The sequence below is a fragment of the Aythya ferina genome, assembly GCF_964211825.1.
Source record: "Aythya ferina genome assembly, chromosome: 2".
NCBI lineage: Eukaryota > Metazoa > Chordata > Aves > Anseriformes > Anatidae > Aythya > Aythya ferina.
This window is the reverse complement of record NC_140297.1, coordinates 67,203,446-67,219,829: the sequence shown is the minus strand read 5'-3', so window position 1 is coordinate 67,219,829 and position 16,384 is coordinate 67,203,446. Positions and strand designations below refer to the sequence as shown.

At 34.7% G+C, this 16,384-nt stretch overlaps 1 protein-coding gene across 34 annotated transcripts in view; it reads left to right on the top strand.

The window, feature by feature from the left end:
* CLASP2 (cytoplasmic linker associated protein 2) overlaps positions 1-16,384 on the top strand; it is a 139,232-nt gene that overhangs the window by 119,722 nt on the left and 3,126 nt on the right. For all 34 annotated transcript variants that reach the window (XM_084511530.1, XM_084511541.1, XM_084511552.1 and 31 more), the window contains 9 exons: positions 2,063-2,206; positions 5,455-5,598; positions 6,045-6,151; positions 6,830-6,983; positions 7,726-7,954; positions 12,903-13,096; positions 13,663-13,791; positions 14,827-15,033; positions 16,029-16,145. In XM_084511530.1, coding sequence (XP_084367656.1) covers positions 2,063-2,206; positions 5,455-5,598; positions 6,045-6,151; positions 6,830-6,983; positions 7,726-7,954; positions 12,903-13,096; positions 13,663-13,791; positions 14,827-15,033; positions 16,029-16,145 — 1,425 coding nt within the window. The remainder of the gene's footprint in view (positions 1-2,062; positions 2,207-5,454; positions 5,599-6,044; positions 6,152-6,829; positions 6,984-7,725; positions 7,955-12,902; positions 13,097-13,662; positions 13,792-14,826; positions 15,034-16,028; positions 16,146-16,384) is intronic.

Genomic DNA, 16,384 nt, shown 5'->3' with positions numbered 1-16,384 from the left:
TCATGTTAGTAAGGCAGAGTTGAGTCTTTTGCACCCCAGGAAAACTGTAAGAGACGGACTTGTCTTCTTTAAGTAAAGCAGTTTCTATAAAATATTTCTATGTCTTATCCTGATGAAGCAACTTTGTGAATCTCAACTTTTTCACAGGATAGGATATCAATTTGCCTTCTGGCACTGACTGTGTAGCATCCTTGTATTTTGTGAATCTATGCAGATGAGTTGCACAGGATATTTTTGTGTAGGAATTTTTCATCTGTGAAAGACGTTTATGAAGCATTTTGATTACATTTATCTTTTTTTTTTTTTTTTTTTTTTGGTGAGTAATAGTGCTAATTGTAGCTTCCTTCATATTTCAGCTCACTTACTACAATGCTATTCTTAAACAAAATGTGTGTCTGTTTTGAGCTGTACAGGAAAAAGGTTTACTGTCTCAGGGTTTGTTATAGCCCAGCAAAATACGGGAAATTCAGCCTACGGAGTACAAAGAAAGTCAAGGCAGTATTAAACACCTAGACAGTGGTTTCAGATTAACAGCAAATGCTCGTTTTAAGAAATCCTGAAACTACTTCCGTTGCAGTAAAAAAAAAAATATAAAAATATTTATCTCAGGTCCTGTAGAGGTGAAATGGGTTGCTAAAGAGCATTATGTCAGGTCTTTTATTTCTGAACCTCAACTCTGTACTGAACCTCAACTCTGTACTTAACTTGTTTGAAGCAGTGACAAAAATGCATCATAAGTAGATTTGTTGCTGTTACGGGGTTTACTTCAGGGTGTTTTTGATCTGTAATATTATTGCCTCATTATATGGATTTTTGTGTTTGGTTCCTCCAGCCCCAGAAAGAATGTAGCAGATGGTATTTTTTTATACTGCATATGTTGGTATTGACTTGCCTAATGTGAAAACCTCCAGCTGTTGGTTGTTGCATAACTTCAGAGAAGTCAAGTTTTAACGACTGCTGTGAATACAAAGTATTATTTTTTTAATTTACATGCATCAGCTATCAGTAATATCTGTGTCACTCGGTGTATCTTGGTAAAAGTTTTGACCAATGGATATTTCTAAATATCTTTGTTTGGAACAGTTTTAGTACAAGGCACGTATAATTAAAAATAAACCTAGAGCTTTTTTTTTTTTTTTTTTTTTCTGCTTATGATGGTCATTAGGTCTTTTCCATCCTAGTAGGTATTTCTAGCTCAGGATGATTATTAGTGCTAAGTTAAGTAGGTTGCATAAATAAATGTTGACCACTTTTTTGATGGGTTGCATGTCAGTTATCTTTGGGGCTGCAGGAACCGAGGAGAGAATGTTTAAGGGAGTTACAGGCATAATAGCCCTTCTACTAAAGTTGTGCAGTGATGTCATTTTGGAGGGGCTGCAGTCTGGGATATCTAAAACTGTAATTCTGCATTGGGGAAGTAGGACAATGATGCTTGGGCAGTTGAGAGCACAAAAAAGCTTTTCTATCCTCCTGGTAAACCCACATCTATCTTCTCAATATCTTAAAAGGAAAAATGTGTTATGTGACCCCTTCTAAGTATTGAGTAGAAATTCTATTCCATACGTTTTTAAAAATAAGAAGAATCATACACCCTAACCCTAAAGATTGACTGCTGAACTCTGGTTTTCATAAAAGGGTGCTGTGTGTTAACTATATCATATTCTAAAACAAACTGATTATTAGTTCATCAGATAGCATCTGCTTATCATTTTGGTACTTGAAAAAAGTTCTTAATAATTCTGAAAATTCTTATGTTCCAAGTACTTTGGTTTTCTGTTTGTTAAACATAAACTTCTGCATATACAATGATTTGTCTGTCTCCTAGCTGCTACTAATGAAATCTAAGATTTCTATTAGTTTTTAATTTCTGTGGAAGATCTTCCTTCTTGAAATGTTGTACCCATCTGTAAATTCAGCGTTTAGGTTTTTATATACCAACACTGAAAAAATGTTTAGGTTAATTAGAAAAAAGTATTTTAGAGAATGTACATTCTAATCTGTATACACTCTTGTTCTTGGAGCACAGTTTTTATTGTCCATCTGACTCTATTTCTCTTTTCAGGTCAAAGTTGCAATCCTTAAATATATAGAGACTCTTGCACAACAGATGGATCCAGGAGACTTTGTAAATTCAAGTGAAACTAGGTTAGCAGTGTCCCGAATCATCACCTGGACCACAGAACCTAAAAGTTCAGATGTTAGGAAGGTATGTTTGTTAATGTGCACTTACCATTGGAATCCATTCCAAGTATGTTCAATGAAGCTGTTGACTTTTCATGTCTCAACAGAAAAAAAGATTTTTTTCTTTAAAAACAATTAATTGTTCCATGGAGAAAAGATACTTTTATATGCTTGTCAGCAAACACAGCTAATAGTTGGGGCTGAGGAATCGAAATTGCCAAAGTAAAACCTTCAGGTGGTATCAAAGAATTGTTCTTGTCATGCTACAGTTCCAGTGCAAAAATCCCTTCTCCAATAAAAAAGAAATTTTTCTTTCTCTTGGGAAGAAAAATTAATATTTGTGGGTACTCAGGTGCCAGGGGTACAGAATAACCACGAGAAAATGTACTGATGCTGTCTTGAGAAAGGAGTTCTAAATAGTTCCTGCAATTAGAGAGGAAAAAAATGTGATTTTATTTGCACATAGATGGAATAGAGTAATTTCTAGCTTGAATTTTGGTAATTTCTGGGAACATGACCAAAACTCATTTCCTTTAGGAGGGATGTTTTGTGTGAGTCAATTGATAGAAAATAGTGGGGAGCTGTCTCACAAAGTAATGCCAGGAGAACAATAAAATAAACTTTTATCACTTCTTGATATATTGAACGTTTATAATATTTCACCACAAGACATTTTATACTGGAGATTGTTTGTTTGTTTTATTTTGAACTTTCATTTCTAAGATAACTTTGAGGAAGTAGTAACAGATTATATCCTATGGACTTTTCTTGCCTGGTTACCGTGTCCTAGTGACATACCTAAGACCATAAAGCAGGAAGGGAATTGAAGCAGCACTATCTTCTAAATCAGTAAAGTTTTAGTACTGAGACACGTGGCAAGCTGTCTTATCTGATAGTTCATATCTCTAATAAGCATTTTTATGCCAGTAAGTAACTGAATTGTGGAAAGAATTGCTGGTGAGTTTTATCATCTGGAACACCTTAATTATTTTTTCTTTGCATAACAGATTTGTTAGAGGTTGCTAATTTCCAAAAACCTTTTATAAGTCTTGAAAATAAAAGTTTATCAATAGGTAGTCAAAAAAGTTATTCTAATGGTTTAAAATCTCTTGTTCTCTTAATGGGCTTGAAGACAGCCACATATCCAATCACAGAAATCCACTTTTTTTTTTTAAAGATTATGATAACATAACATTTTGAATGCTTTATTTTGATTTTTTTTTGCCACCTGTATTTCTGTGCAAATAATGCTGTTTTTGTTGTTGTGCGTTGTTTTTTTTTTTTCCCATAAAAATATTTCCAGTGCTAAATACTATTTAAAAAAAAATCATTTTTCCTTTGTTAATTTTGAAATGGGTATGCTTAGTTTAGTTCAGTGACATGGATCTTTCTGGAGGGTAAAATTCTAAGTTTCCACTTTAGTTTCTTATAAGATTAAAATTCTTCTGAGGAGAAATAGAATCTTCTTAGAGTTCTTCTAAGATCAATAAAAAACAAATTTCTAATCCATATTGCATACTTCTAAAAATGTGATCTGTGACTGGATTTGAAAATCTCATGAGAGTGATCTTATGGTGACAAGGGGAAAAAATTCTAATAGTCTTAACAAGCTTTTTTCACTAATTGTTTAGTAAAACCCTTCTCTGAGTCTATTTCCATTTTGATACTTCAGGTTGAGCTTCATTCTGGGCAGACCTGGTGGTGTCAGTTTCTTTCCTGATATGACCCTGGACTGTCTGTTCTGTTATTTTATTGGTAGCTTAAACAGACACAGTGTTTTGGAGTGGAGATATGGGTAACAGGACAGAAAAAAAGGAAGTGGTAACTTCCAAACCTTTGTTCAGCTGCAGGATTTGTTTTAACACAATTTGATAAATATAAAAACAAAAGACAGACTATAATCAGTTAAAGAGGAACACTGAAGGAAGACAGGTTGTAGAGGGTATTTGGGGTGCTCACTTGAAAGGAAGACAATATATTGAGGGAGAAGGGAATAAAAGTTCAAGAAAACAGCTAATCACAAGTGCGCCAAGACAGTTTATGGCAATCTAACATGTTAGTATTTTCATCATTAAATTTAATACTAAGATGTGTACTGGTATGTGTGCTCATACCTTGGCTTTCCACTTTTAATTAAAAAGTGCTACAGTTCAGTGCTCTGGAAGCAAAAGGAGGGAAATAAATGTCTAAAAGAATTTTCTAAACTACTTGCTTGAAGTATTACGGTGCTTAAACAAGTTGCCTGTCATTCTGTGTAGCATGAGGCACTGGTTCTCTCCAGTGCGTGGCAGACCTTGATGGTGAGTCACTTTTATGGAAACTAGACATAGTTGGTTAATCTTAACTAATCTTAATCCAACTAAACATAGTTGGTTAATCAGAGTTTCATACTGCACAGAAACTATTAAAAAGTTCTGGAGAACTTAATAATTTCTAGCCTTTCATTGTATGTGATAGCTTAGTTGCAATGCTGGCATGTTTGTTAGCCCATCCAGTGCATGTTCATCAAAGTAAGTCATGCAGTCAACATTTCTTTAGCAGAGGAAACCCAACAGGAAGCCCAATGTTCTGTAACATGCTGTCTTGCTTTGTCAATAAAGATCTGTGGTTTTCTTGATTCAGATATATTCATTGTATATATGTATGAATAAAAGCATACTCTAGGATGAGGATGCCATTGAAGATAAAATACTAAAATGTGAGTTGTGGAATTGAGTAGACTAGAAACTCCGATACTTAAGAGCTTTCGTCTTTAGAATATGCAGGCAACTAAATAATTCCTCTTGATGTTTGAAAGTTAGTCTATCAGTTATAACCTGTAGAATCAGCACTTGCAGAATTCAGAAGGAATTGCCAAGTTTGTTGCTGTTTTGGTGTGTTCAGGTGTGGTTTTGTTTTTTTTTTGTTGTTGTTGTTCAACTTGCTAAACCCTTTAGAAGCAATTTTTAGCAGCAATTTTTTTTAGTAGCAATTTCGCTGCTTCCTTCAGGCCTTTATTTAGTGAGAAGGGTTAAGAATGATCATGTTTCAGAAATACTGCTTGTTAGGATGATGGTGCAAAGTGTAAGCTCATTGGTATGTGCCTGGAATATTTGAACTTTAAGCTCACTTACCAGCAAATAAGAATTGTTTGTTCACATCTGTTAGTATCTTTAATCAAGTTTGTTTAATACTTATATGACCTTTTGTGATTCTCCCTCATTGTAGTATCTCTTACTGATAAAATTACTGCAGAAACTCAATTAAATGCCTTCAATCTGAATTTTCTTCTAGGCTGCACAGGCAGTGCTGATTTCCCTTTTTGAACTCAATACTCCAGAGTTTACAATGCTGTTGGGTGCTTTACCAAAAACATTTCAAGATGGAGCCACAAAGCTTCTCCATAATCATCTCCGGAATACAGGCAACAGTGGTCAGGTATCTATACCTCTTATATTATTCCTTCTGAAGTTACTGCTGTTTTGAATATAAGTCCATTTCAGTAGAGTTATGTGTGAGAGCAAGATTGATAGAGGCAACACAAGTCTTCTGTAGAGGCCTTAGCAGGAGATAGCACTCTTTATGGAATGTGTTTTCTTTTCTTCCACAGATTGATACTTTCTCAGTGTATGTTGATTCCAAATAAAGTGACATACTAAGTTTAAAAGTACTTTTTAAGAGTAGTTTGTTTCTTACTTCAGTTATTTTAAAATGGTTGAAAAAATTTGGTTGAAGTTATTGTCATTAGTCAGACAATCCAAGAAATTAAGTAGAAGCTCTTTAAATTTTTCTGGTCACTAGAAAATAAATACAATGATAAGGCAAAGGGGAAGCTGAAGTCTTGAGTTCTACTGGAGTAGCTCTTGTCATCTCTCCTCTTCCAGGGATCAATGGGAAGTCCTTTAACAAGACCTACTCCACGCTCCCCAGCATGCTGGTCAAGTCCTCTCACTTCCCCAACCAATACATCGCAGAACACTTTGTCACCAAGGTAATGTTGGCCATTGTTGCTGCAATTCTGCATCTAAGTCTTCACTACATGTTCTCCAAAATTGTAATCCCAACTGTGAACAAGTGTAGTGAGTTTTGCACAGTCACAGATGTTGAAAAATAATTCCCCTTCCTCCACAGAAAGACAGTACAGTGAAGTGCTCCACCTCCCTGAAGTGTCTGACAAGAGCCAGGGATGGCCTAAGGTGGGAAAGGGCTGTACACCTCACAGTACAAACGGCATATTAACAGAAGAAAGGTTTATGTTTAATGTCTAGAAAACGTTAGACTAACTCAGGTCATCAAGCCAGATAGGGAAATGAAAAAAAAGTAGTAAATTGCATTGTTACCAAATGCTGTCAGTAAAGTGGATTTTGTAACTTTGGTTTTGGCAATCAACTGATACATTAATCACTCCCCGTTACTGTGGAACTTTTCTCATAAAGACAGAATGGTATAAAAGTTCCTTTTGTACTTACAGGAGAAAAATGGAGCAGAAGTGTGTTTCTTGAGGCAGATGCTGCTGCATGATGTCGCCCTTTCCTTGTCTAGCCACTCCCAGTGCTTAATCTTATTAATATTTCCTAAGGGTCTATAGTTCCATGTTAATGTTATTTAGAAGTATGGGGTCAGAAAGTAAATCCATCTTACTCTGTATGTCCTTCTCCATGGCCCACAGTGCATTTGACTATGATACGGAAAATATGAATTCTGAAGATATTTACAGCTCTCTTCGTGGAGTCACTGAAGCCATTCAGAATTTCAGTTTCCGTAGTCAAGAAGATATGAATGAGCCTGTAAAACGAGATTCAAAAAAAGAGGAAGTTGATTCAGTGAGTAAACTCTGTGCATCTTGGTATTGGCAAGCCAAGCCCAATACCTGATTTACTACAAAGATAACACCTTTTTAAGTAAGTTTTTGTATTGTGACTTCTGAAATGGGACATCCCTCCTAACTTCAGTGTCAGAGTTTAAAAAAAAAAAAAAGTTCCTAGTCTTGAAGCACCTTTTCGAAATGTAAATGCTAATTTTAAGTGGCATTAGCTATTTGTTTATTTAAAATGTTAACAATTTAGAAATATTTTATCTCATAAAACAACTTGAGTTTAGTTTTTGAGTGATCTGTACCCTAACATATTTTTTCCAGAGTTTTTATTAATATCCATACAAAACATGCAGTTTTTTTAGTGCTATATGTGTCCTGTTCTGAGCTTCTGTTTGTGTGGAGCTTCAGCTTTTAGGTTTGTTGAACGTGCCCTAAGTGTATATACTTAAACATGATTTTAATTACTTGGCATCAAATTACAGAGATGAAGTGCTGACAGCCACTTCTAATCATGAACTTCCAAGTATACATGCTCCAGAAGACTTTTTTGTACTTTTTTGACAAAAGGAAATTCAGGGACCTCTAGCTAAGACCTCTTATCTGAAGCCCAGCTTAATGTCTATTTAGGAATGTTTAGGAAACTTTTTGATATTTGTAAGTGCTTGTTATGTAGGTGAATTAGTGAAGTAGTTAACTGAAAAGTGTAAGTGTATCTTGTATATGCTTGTATGATATTTCTTTTTCTGCAGATCTGTAGTGCTTCTGGAATAGTAGACCTACGAGCAGGAAGTGGTGTGAGTGATACAGCCCGAACAGCTCTCGATAACAAAACATCATTACTCAACACAATGCCTCCTCATTCTTCACCACGTTCAAGAGATTATAACCCATATAATTATTCTGATAGTATCAGTTCATTTAATAAATCTGCTTTGAAGGAAGCCATGTTTGATGATGATGCAGAGCAATTTCCTGATGGTAAGCTTCAGATTGCATTCTGTGCTAGAATGAAAATGGTGAGATTTTTCATCTTTTTCATTTGACTTTGTGAATTTATCATTAACAGCATATGTATTTCCAGTGCCGCTTTGAGAGGTTTTATAAATAATACATGTCAAATTAGTTTGTTAGTAATCCTTCTGAGTGACATTTTTGGATTGGTTGATACTTGTAGAGATTAGGGGAGTGAAAATGAGATAATTACTGAACTATATGGTATACTTCCGGCAGCATGTTCTATAGCAGGATTGTCAATATAAATTTACTTAGCAGATTGCTCTGTTGTTGAGATTTAAAAAGCTTTACAGCAAGGGAGTAAAACTGGATCAAATCAGTTTGGGAATTAGGTGAAATATTAAGTATTTTGTTGGTAAAATATATGCATTTGAAATGTGACGTTGGCATTTTCTATTGAGTAAACTTTTTTTTTTTTTTTTTTTTTTTTTAAAAAGTCTTTTACTTGGAAGTTGTTTCATTTAGCCCATGTAAATGAAAGAACTTGGGTTGTTGTTTTGTACGCTTCTAAATCTTCCTTTTACTATTTCTCAGTATATTTTTGGGAGCTTTTTATAGCTAAATGTTGGGGGAAGTTTGGGTAGTGATTATAGTGATACTGTGGAAACATAGCAGGTATTTTCCATGTTGTGGTTTTCATTCGTGTCTTGATATTTCATATTCATTTATAGAATAAACTCAGTTTTTAATTAAACAAAGGTCTTAATAGTGAAGTACAAGTAAGTATTCCCTCCCGCCCCTTCTGTTTTCCCTCTGACATTCTGCAAAGATGTATTAAACTCCTGAAAAACAAAACTTATGTTCTGGCATTGTGTTTTATTCAGCTATCCTATGAGTTGGCTTCAAGTTTACATTACATTTAAAAAAAAAAAAATAATCTAAGGTGTATTCCTCTTTTCCTTCTCTTCTGCTTAGTAAAGAGGCACGTGGTTAGTTATTAAATTCTAAAAAAAATTTAAGAGAAAGCAAATTTTTACAGATTATTTCATGTAAATATGAATAATTAAATACCTTTGTCATCCTCACATGAAATGTTTATGAGCAAAACTCTGCATTACGGTGATCCTGTTGTTACATGGGATCGGTCTCTATAGCTTCTGATAATGTATTTCTTGACATCACATTAAAGTAAATGATAAAAGCTATTGAACATATGGGACTTTCTGGGAAATACCTTTCATGCAGTCAAATGCACTCTGTTCTAGCAACGTGTTGTCAAATAATTATTATTTATTCAACATTTATTTATTTTCTTTATTGACTTGTCTTTTGGAGCTATTTCTGTATAATAGCAGTTGTGCAAAATAGAGAAATCTTTTCTTCGTGAACTTTTTCATGAAGACATACCAAAATAAAGCTTGATTATATTAAAAAAAAATAGAATTTATATATATTTATGGTTTTTGTTAAGACTTCTTTATGAATCACATTCTGATGTTCTCATCTCATTTTCCTGTAAAATCTGAAAGTTCTTAAGTTATTCTTATACTTTACGTTGGTTTTTATTTGCTGCTAACTGCTAGTCTCTGTTGAAAAATCTTGAATTTTTCTTCCTTATGTCAAAAGTAGCTTGGATTTTTGAATGTTTAGAAGTGTTCCTGGGACCAGATTCTCACTGTGTGTATGGTCTGTGGTGTTTGCTCTCTCAAGTGCCATTGCTAGTTGAGGTTATTACAGTAATCACTGTCACACTATCAGAGAAACTTACAGTGTAGTTCCATCTGAAGCTTTGAAGCTTATGGAGTATCCTTTCATAAGAATGTGCTAAACTAACAGAAGGTGGTAAGGTGTTGGGTTTTTTTTGTTTGTTTGTTTTTTAAGATTCCATGAACTTAAGCAATCTGTGCTCTACCAGCAGGGTCTGTTTTTTTTTTTAAATTTATGAGCAGATGGAATGAAGCATCCCCATCCAGTAGTGGTTTGTCCTTGCTGGAGTTAGTAGCACAAAGTTTTTAGTAAGGACTGCTCTTTAATTAACAATACAAAAAAAAAAAAAAAAAAAAGTACTTGCATTTATTCCTGTATGCAGGAATACACTCTTAGTTTTTAGTAGCACCATGTGTATTGTCATTACTTTTAGAATTACATCCAAGATGATTTTGAAAAAGTTGGCATGGGGAAAAAAAAAAGACACATTTATACATATGGCAAAATATTTATGCATGCAGTTTCTCACTTAGGAATTGCGTGCTTTTCCCATAAACCTGAAGTGCTTGTTGAACGCTAGTTTATACTTTTTAGCAACTTCACTGTGTTTATGACACACAGTTCCTGTTTTTATCGGACTCCGATGTATCTTCTCATCTGTTACTGGGAGAAGACATGGATATAAAGGGCTGGATGGGGAGATCTTGGCTGCTCGTTTGTGCAATCAACAGCACTGAGGCACAAACAAGTATTTTGCAGACTGTTCATCTAACACTTAAAAAAAACTCCTTTAGAGGAGATGCCACAATGTACCCCCCCAAATGTGCATTTGAGTGTTTTACCACTTTTGTAGTAAAAGGTTTTCATAGGAACAGTCTAAATCTTCAAAGCACTAGCATTCTTTCCATGGGATGTGCCCTCTATTAGAAGTATAGGGGAATGTGGTTTTCTAAGGCACTTACTAGACTTCTTAAAAGCGTTCAGCAGCTCCTGTTTGAAATCCAGTGTCCCCTTCCAAAGCATGTCCCTCTAATCTTTTTCAGTGTACTTCCATAGATCATGTTTTCCAAGTCTCTGCCTTTTTAACTGACACCATCATTTGTATCCTTCCAGATAAATAGAAAGCCATTTATAATCCAGTCATTTTGCAGGTGTTTCATCCAAGGTTTGTACCCACCTTGTTGACATTTTTGGCCATGTTTCAGGCAGTAGGAAAATCTTTACTTAATTCAGAACATACCTTAATTTCCTTCTTACCCCCAACACTGTATAGCCTGTCAAAAGGTTATTATTTGATTGGTTTGAGAAGAGATGTTCTTTAACAAATATTTATATGCATAATATTAATACATACATGTTTAAGGTACATTTTAATTTATTCAAATGAACCTCCTTCTCATTTCTGTTTTTTCTTTTCAGACAAAAAGTTGTGAGTAGACTTGAATATGACTTAATGTATTTCTCCTTTCTTATCTGGAGAATGTTTAGGAATGAAACACTGGGTGCTAAATCATATCCAGGAATGGTAATTTCAGGCTGTCAAGGCATGCGCACCCACACACTCGTTTTGTGCAATTTATTTATTTATTTAAGGAAATCTATTTCCTCAGCTAATAGAGCTCCCCCTTATTCCTGTATGGATATGGCTGGTACCTTCACTCTTTGGCCCGTTCCCCCCATACGTTAAAGTTGCCGCTTCTTTCATTCTGGTATTTCCACAATCGAAATAGCTTTATTCAAGCATATATAGGTTGCTTTGCTAATTACGTTTTGATGTACATTCCCCAAAATAGGATTTACTATGGATGTAAACCTGACAGTTTGGTAGAACAAGCATAATAGTCCTAGTAATACAAGTAATGCCCTTGCTTCCATAAAATGGATTGTCCGTTCTGCTCATCTGTACTAAATAATTACTCACATAATGCACCTACAGAATGCAATTCGAGCTTGTCCTTTAGACAAACAATAATGATCAATTTGGAGAATTTGCAAATCATGCATTAATAAAGAGGCAGTGGAAGTGGTTGCAGAAAAAAAGGTTTCTGCTTTCAGGTGTTAGTGAGTTGATTATTCATGCAAAACAATGCAAAAAGAAATGTTGGGTACAAAAACAGTGTGTTTTTGTTTGGTTGGTTGGTTTTTGATCCTTGATATGTGATATTCAGCTTTTACTTTTTGTTTCTTTGTACATTATTTATAAGTTACAATATTGAATACAACAATATAAGATGTTAGAGGGCTGTGCTTCCTCTGCATATGACCTAATAAATTTGTTAGGGAAAATGTATTTTATCTATTAAGGAAGTGAAATAATTTTAGGATAGATGCAGTTGCAGGAATGCTTGCATTTTACTAATATTGTTTACTCTTTGAAAGAAGAATGTATGTCAATGCTCTCAGACTTTTCCAAGGAAAAAAAAGTTTGTTAATTCACCCCAGTTTTGGTGCAAAGGTAGAAGCTATATGCATTTCTTTCTTAAATTGGTCTTTCTTTCTAAATTGGTCTTGATAATGGAGTAAAGGCAATAGTTCAATATTTAATTGTCATTAATACCACACACAAGGGCTTGGTTTTTTTTTGGCTGTTTGCAGATCTCCATGTTTGCAGTCCAGTGTTTCCAAATATGAGTTGTTACTGGTGCTTTTTTTCCATCATCATGAAATTCTCTCTGTTAATCAAAGCTGAAATCCAGAGCTGTCTCGTAGTGACAGTTACTGAGATAGCAGTCATTCCCTGCAATCTCTGTGGGGCTAATGGCTCTACTCTTGTGAAGCTTTTTTCTGTTTCCATGAACAGACAAGCCATTGCTGTGGAACCATGGCTTACAAAAGTCTAAGCAGTTCAGTAATATCATACTAAAGGAGAATATGCAAGTTTATCTTCTTGGACAGAAGTGTTACATGGGAAAGCTGGCCCTTAGTGTATACATCAGATTTAAAAGGGTAGAGGAACTTACCACTTTTTATCTTGCAAGAGTAAAAACTACTGCAGTAAACTGTACTGGTAATGTTTGTTGTTGTTTTGTGGTATCACTGTTTATTGTGATTGTAAGCTTGTTTAGGAATGTTGTCTGCATTGAAAATGAAATACTGAAATTGTAATTTCGGCTAAGTTGGGTGGAAAATACAAAAGTATGCTAGAAAGTCAGCTAGCTACCCCAGAAGATATCTTACAGTTGTGCATCAGGCACTAATATTTATTTGCAGTAATATTTATATGCAACAATCTGAAAACTGTGTTTGTGTATTCTTTTTTTGGTAGAGCCTCCCATGGATCATTCTGATCTGGTCGCAGAGTTACTAAAAGAGTTATCAAACCATAATGAGAGAGTTGAGGAAAGAAAGACTGCCCTCTATGAGCTCATGAAGTTGACTCAAGAAGAGTCTTTTGGTGTTTGGGATGAGCACTTTAAAACAATACTGCTTTTGCTGCTTGAAACACTTGGAGACAAAGAGGTAAATTTAGATAATTTCTACTAAGAATGTTAACAAAGCACATGGTTTACTTTCAGTGTCTTTGAAAGTCATAAGGGAAGGGCACAAATCACTATATGTTTCTATAAATAAGTAATGCTTATCGTGAAAACTCTTGAATTCTATGTAATTATTCCCTGTAAGTGCCACGTTTTTAAATTGCTGAGGTTCAGAATGACACTAATACCTGTTCTGATTTAAATAAATAATTACTTGTCGATGTGTTTTCAAAAATAATGCATTTGTGTGATGCTAAAAGTTTTATCGACATTTGTGAAGGGTAAAATTGTATGCAACGTAGCAGCTCTTGGGTAGCACAAATAACTCCAGATGGCAGCATATTTGTGATATACAACCTGAATTAATTGCAGAAAGAGAAGAATGAATTACTGAACAATTTTTTAGCTGAATTTATTAATACAGTATTTGTATTACATATATGCATAGAAAATCTGATATATTATCAAAAGCTTTCCTGTTGAACGAATATTAAAACAAATATCTATTTAAAGATGCATAACTAATTTATTTTAATATTTAATCTTTAGTATGCAATTAGAGCTTTGGCATTGAAAGTTCTAAGAGAAATTCTCAGAAACCAGCCAGCAAGGTTTAAGAACTATGCAGAGCTCACAATAATGAAGACATTAGAAGCTCATAAGGACCCCCATAAGGAGGTTAGTAATCAGTTAACTCCGTTTGTTTGAGGTTATGACAAAATATTACAAAATGAAATAGCTATGTGTATGTCCAGAAAGTGTTTGACAAATCAGTTAGATCTTACTGAGGAAGTAATTTGTGTAATAATCAAGCATTCAGCTCTTGCTAGTTAACATAGGTATGCAAAAAAAAAAAAAAACATGAACTATGGTTTTGTAAGTTCTGAAATGGTTAATGTCAGCCCTGATAGCAGTTGCTTTGGGTGCTGCCCAAGAGGACACAGAGCCATAACCAATGATCACAGCTCATCAAAGAATAACTGAAGGTGGTTTTTCATTGTATGACATCTTAAGCCAGGTATCCTGGAGTTCTGATGTAATGTTTTGGATTTCATTAACATACATGGTTGAGAGATGGGACTGAACAGGGCAAGGAAATAATCAGCCTTTTCCATTTCCAGACAGCTCTGCACCATTCAAGAGCATGTCTTTGAATATTTTTTTTTTTCAGGAGAGAAAGGACTGTAAGATATCAACAAGAAGATTTGCCTGTGGCTGAGAATAGAGAGGGGATTCAGAAGTAGGAGGCTAACTGTAATCTTGCTCAGAAATTTTTGTGATGTGAGCACACACAGCAAAGGAAAACGCACGTAGATACAAGAAGCAAATACAGTAGTCACCCAAACATTAAACAGTTTACATCAGTGTCACTGATGGTAGGAGAAGAATACAGATTTGTTATTAGATGAATACATCTCCCTGCCTTCCCTACGCTCCCATGCTCCCCATGCAAAGACTTCTTTATATGGGACTTGTCAGTGATCAAAGGCCAAACAAGTAGTACGTAATACAAGTAATATAAGTAGTATAAGTAATATAAGTAGTAATAATAATAATAGTGATACATTTTCAAAGTCCTGTAATGTACATATTTTTACAATATAATGGAGCTGTGGTTAAGAGACGTTTATGTTCAAGACCAGTACTGACAGATAACAGATCACAGCAATTCAATTGTACATCATTTTTCCATGTCTTTTTTCCTTTCAATAGGTGGTGAGATCTGCTGAAGAAGCTGCTTCCATGCTGGCTACTTCCATTAGCCCAGATCAGTGCATCAAAGTTCTTTGTCCAATTATTCAAACTGCAGATTACCCCATTAATCTGGCTGCAATCAAAATGCAGACGAAAGTCATTGAGAGAGTATCTAAAGAAACTCTTACTCAGCTTTTACCAGAGATTGTGCCAGGTCTAATACAGGTAAAACAAACAAACAAACAAAAACCCTCTGCATATAGAAGAAATGCAAAGATTTTTTTTTTCAAGCAATACCACCTGGCTCTCATGAAAGATTTTTTATTTGTTTTAGCTGATGGCTGCTTTGACCCAAAATAACTCATAGTGGGAACAATCTTTGAGATTGTCAAGTAGTTGAATTGTAATTGTTGTTAGGGGTCAAAATCTAGTTCTGATTGTTTGTTCTGAAATTGGACATGTTGTATGTATATATAACTGTAGGGTTTTATAACCTGGGAATTGGGGGAGGCAAGTGGAAAAAAGCGGTTAACTGGGGTAAGTTTAATAAGATAAGGATATCAGAGGTTTCTATTTCTTTGTCCATTTTTAATCATATCCCACCTTATAACAAGGCAAAATACATTAATTTACATGTGTTGGATGAAGACTTCAGAATTCGATAGCTGTGTTCTGCAGATTTCTGTCTTTATTGCTTGTGGTCAAGTCACACATCTGCAGGAAGGTAGAGGCAGTGCAGGGGCCTTCTGAGAGGAGGGTGTGAGACAGGCATGAGGAAACAAAAAGCATTAAATAATGGGGTGGGAGATAAGAAAAGAATCTTTCCCTGCTAAGAAGTAGGTTCTTTCAGAGTATGGAAGTGCTAAGTTTAATAGTCCTCTGCTTTAAATAAACGTGTATAATCCAGAACAGTTTTCCTTGTGTTCTTCCTTAATGCATTTCAACCCAGAGCATGACAGCAGCTCTGTTTTCAACATAAATTATGAACAAGAATGTGTAATGTTTTTTCAGTATGGAAAATAACTGTCAAAACAGCCTGCCTTTTAAGTGCATGCTCTGTATTTGCTTTTTTTGTTTTTCTTGGAATGCTTCAATGGGCTCCTTTAACATTCACATAATGTAGATTTTAATGTATTTATTATAAGAAGAAGTAAACAGCTTTCTGAGGCTTTTTAATCATTAACTGATAAGCTATTAATGTTAATTTTATTGCTTTCTAGGGCTATGATAATTCAGAGAGCAGTGTTCGTAAGGCATGTGTTTTCTGCCTTGTTGCCATTCATGCAGTAATTGGTGATGAACTAAAACCACATCTCAGTCAACTCACTGGCAGTAAAGTAAGTAAAAGATTACAATTAAATATATCTTGGATCATAATTGCATATACACATTTGTATTTCCATTGCAATTACCAGAAAGTTTCATAAAAGTATGTATCTGAATGAAACTTCCAGGGCTTATGAAGCTCTCAGAAGATCAATGTAACTTTGGCATAAAAGGTTCAAAACTAGGAATCCATAGATCTGTAAATATAGGGACTTGCACAAACTTCAGCAATGTAAAAAATAATAAGTTG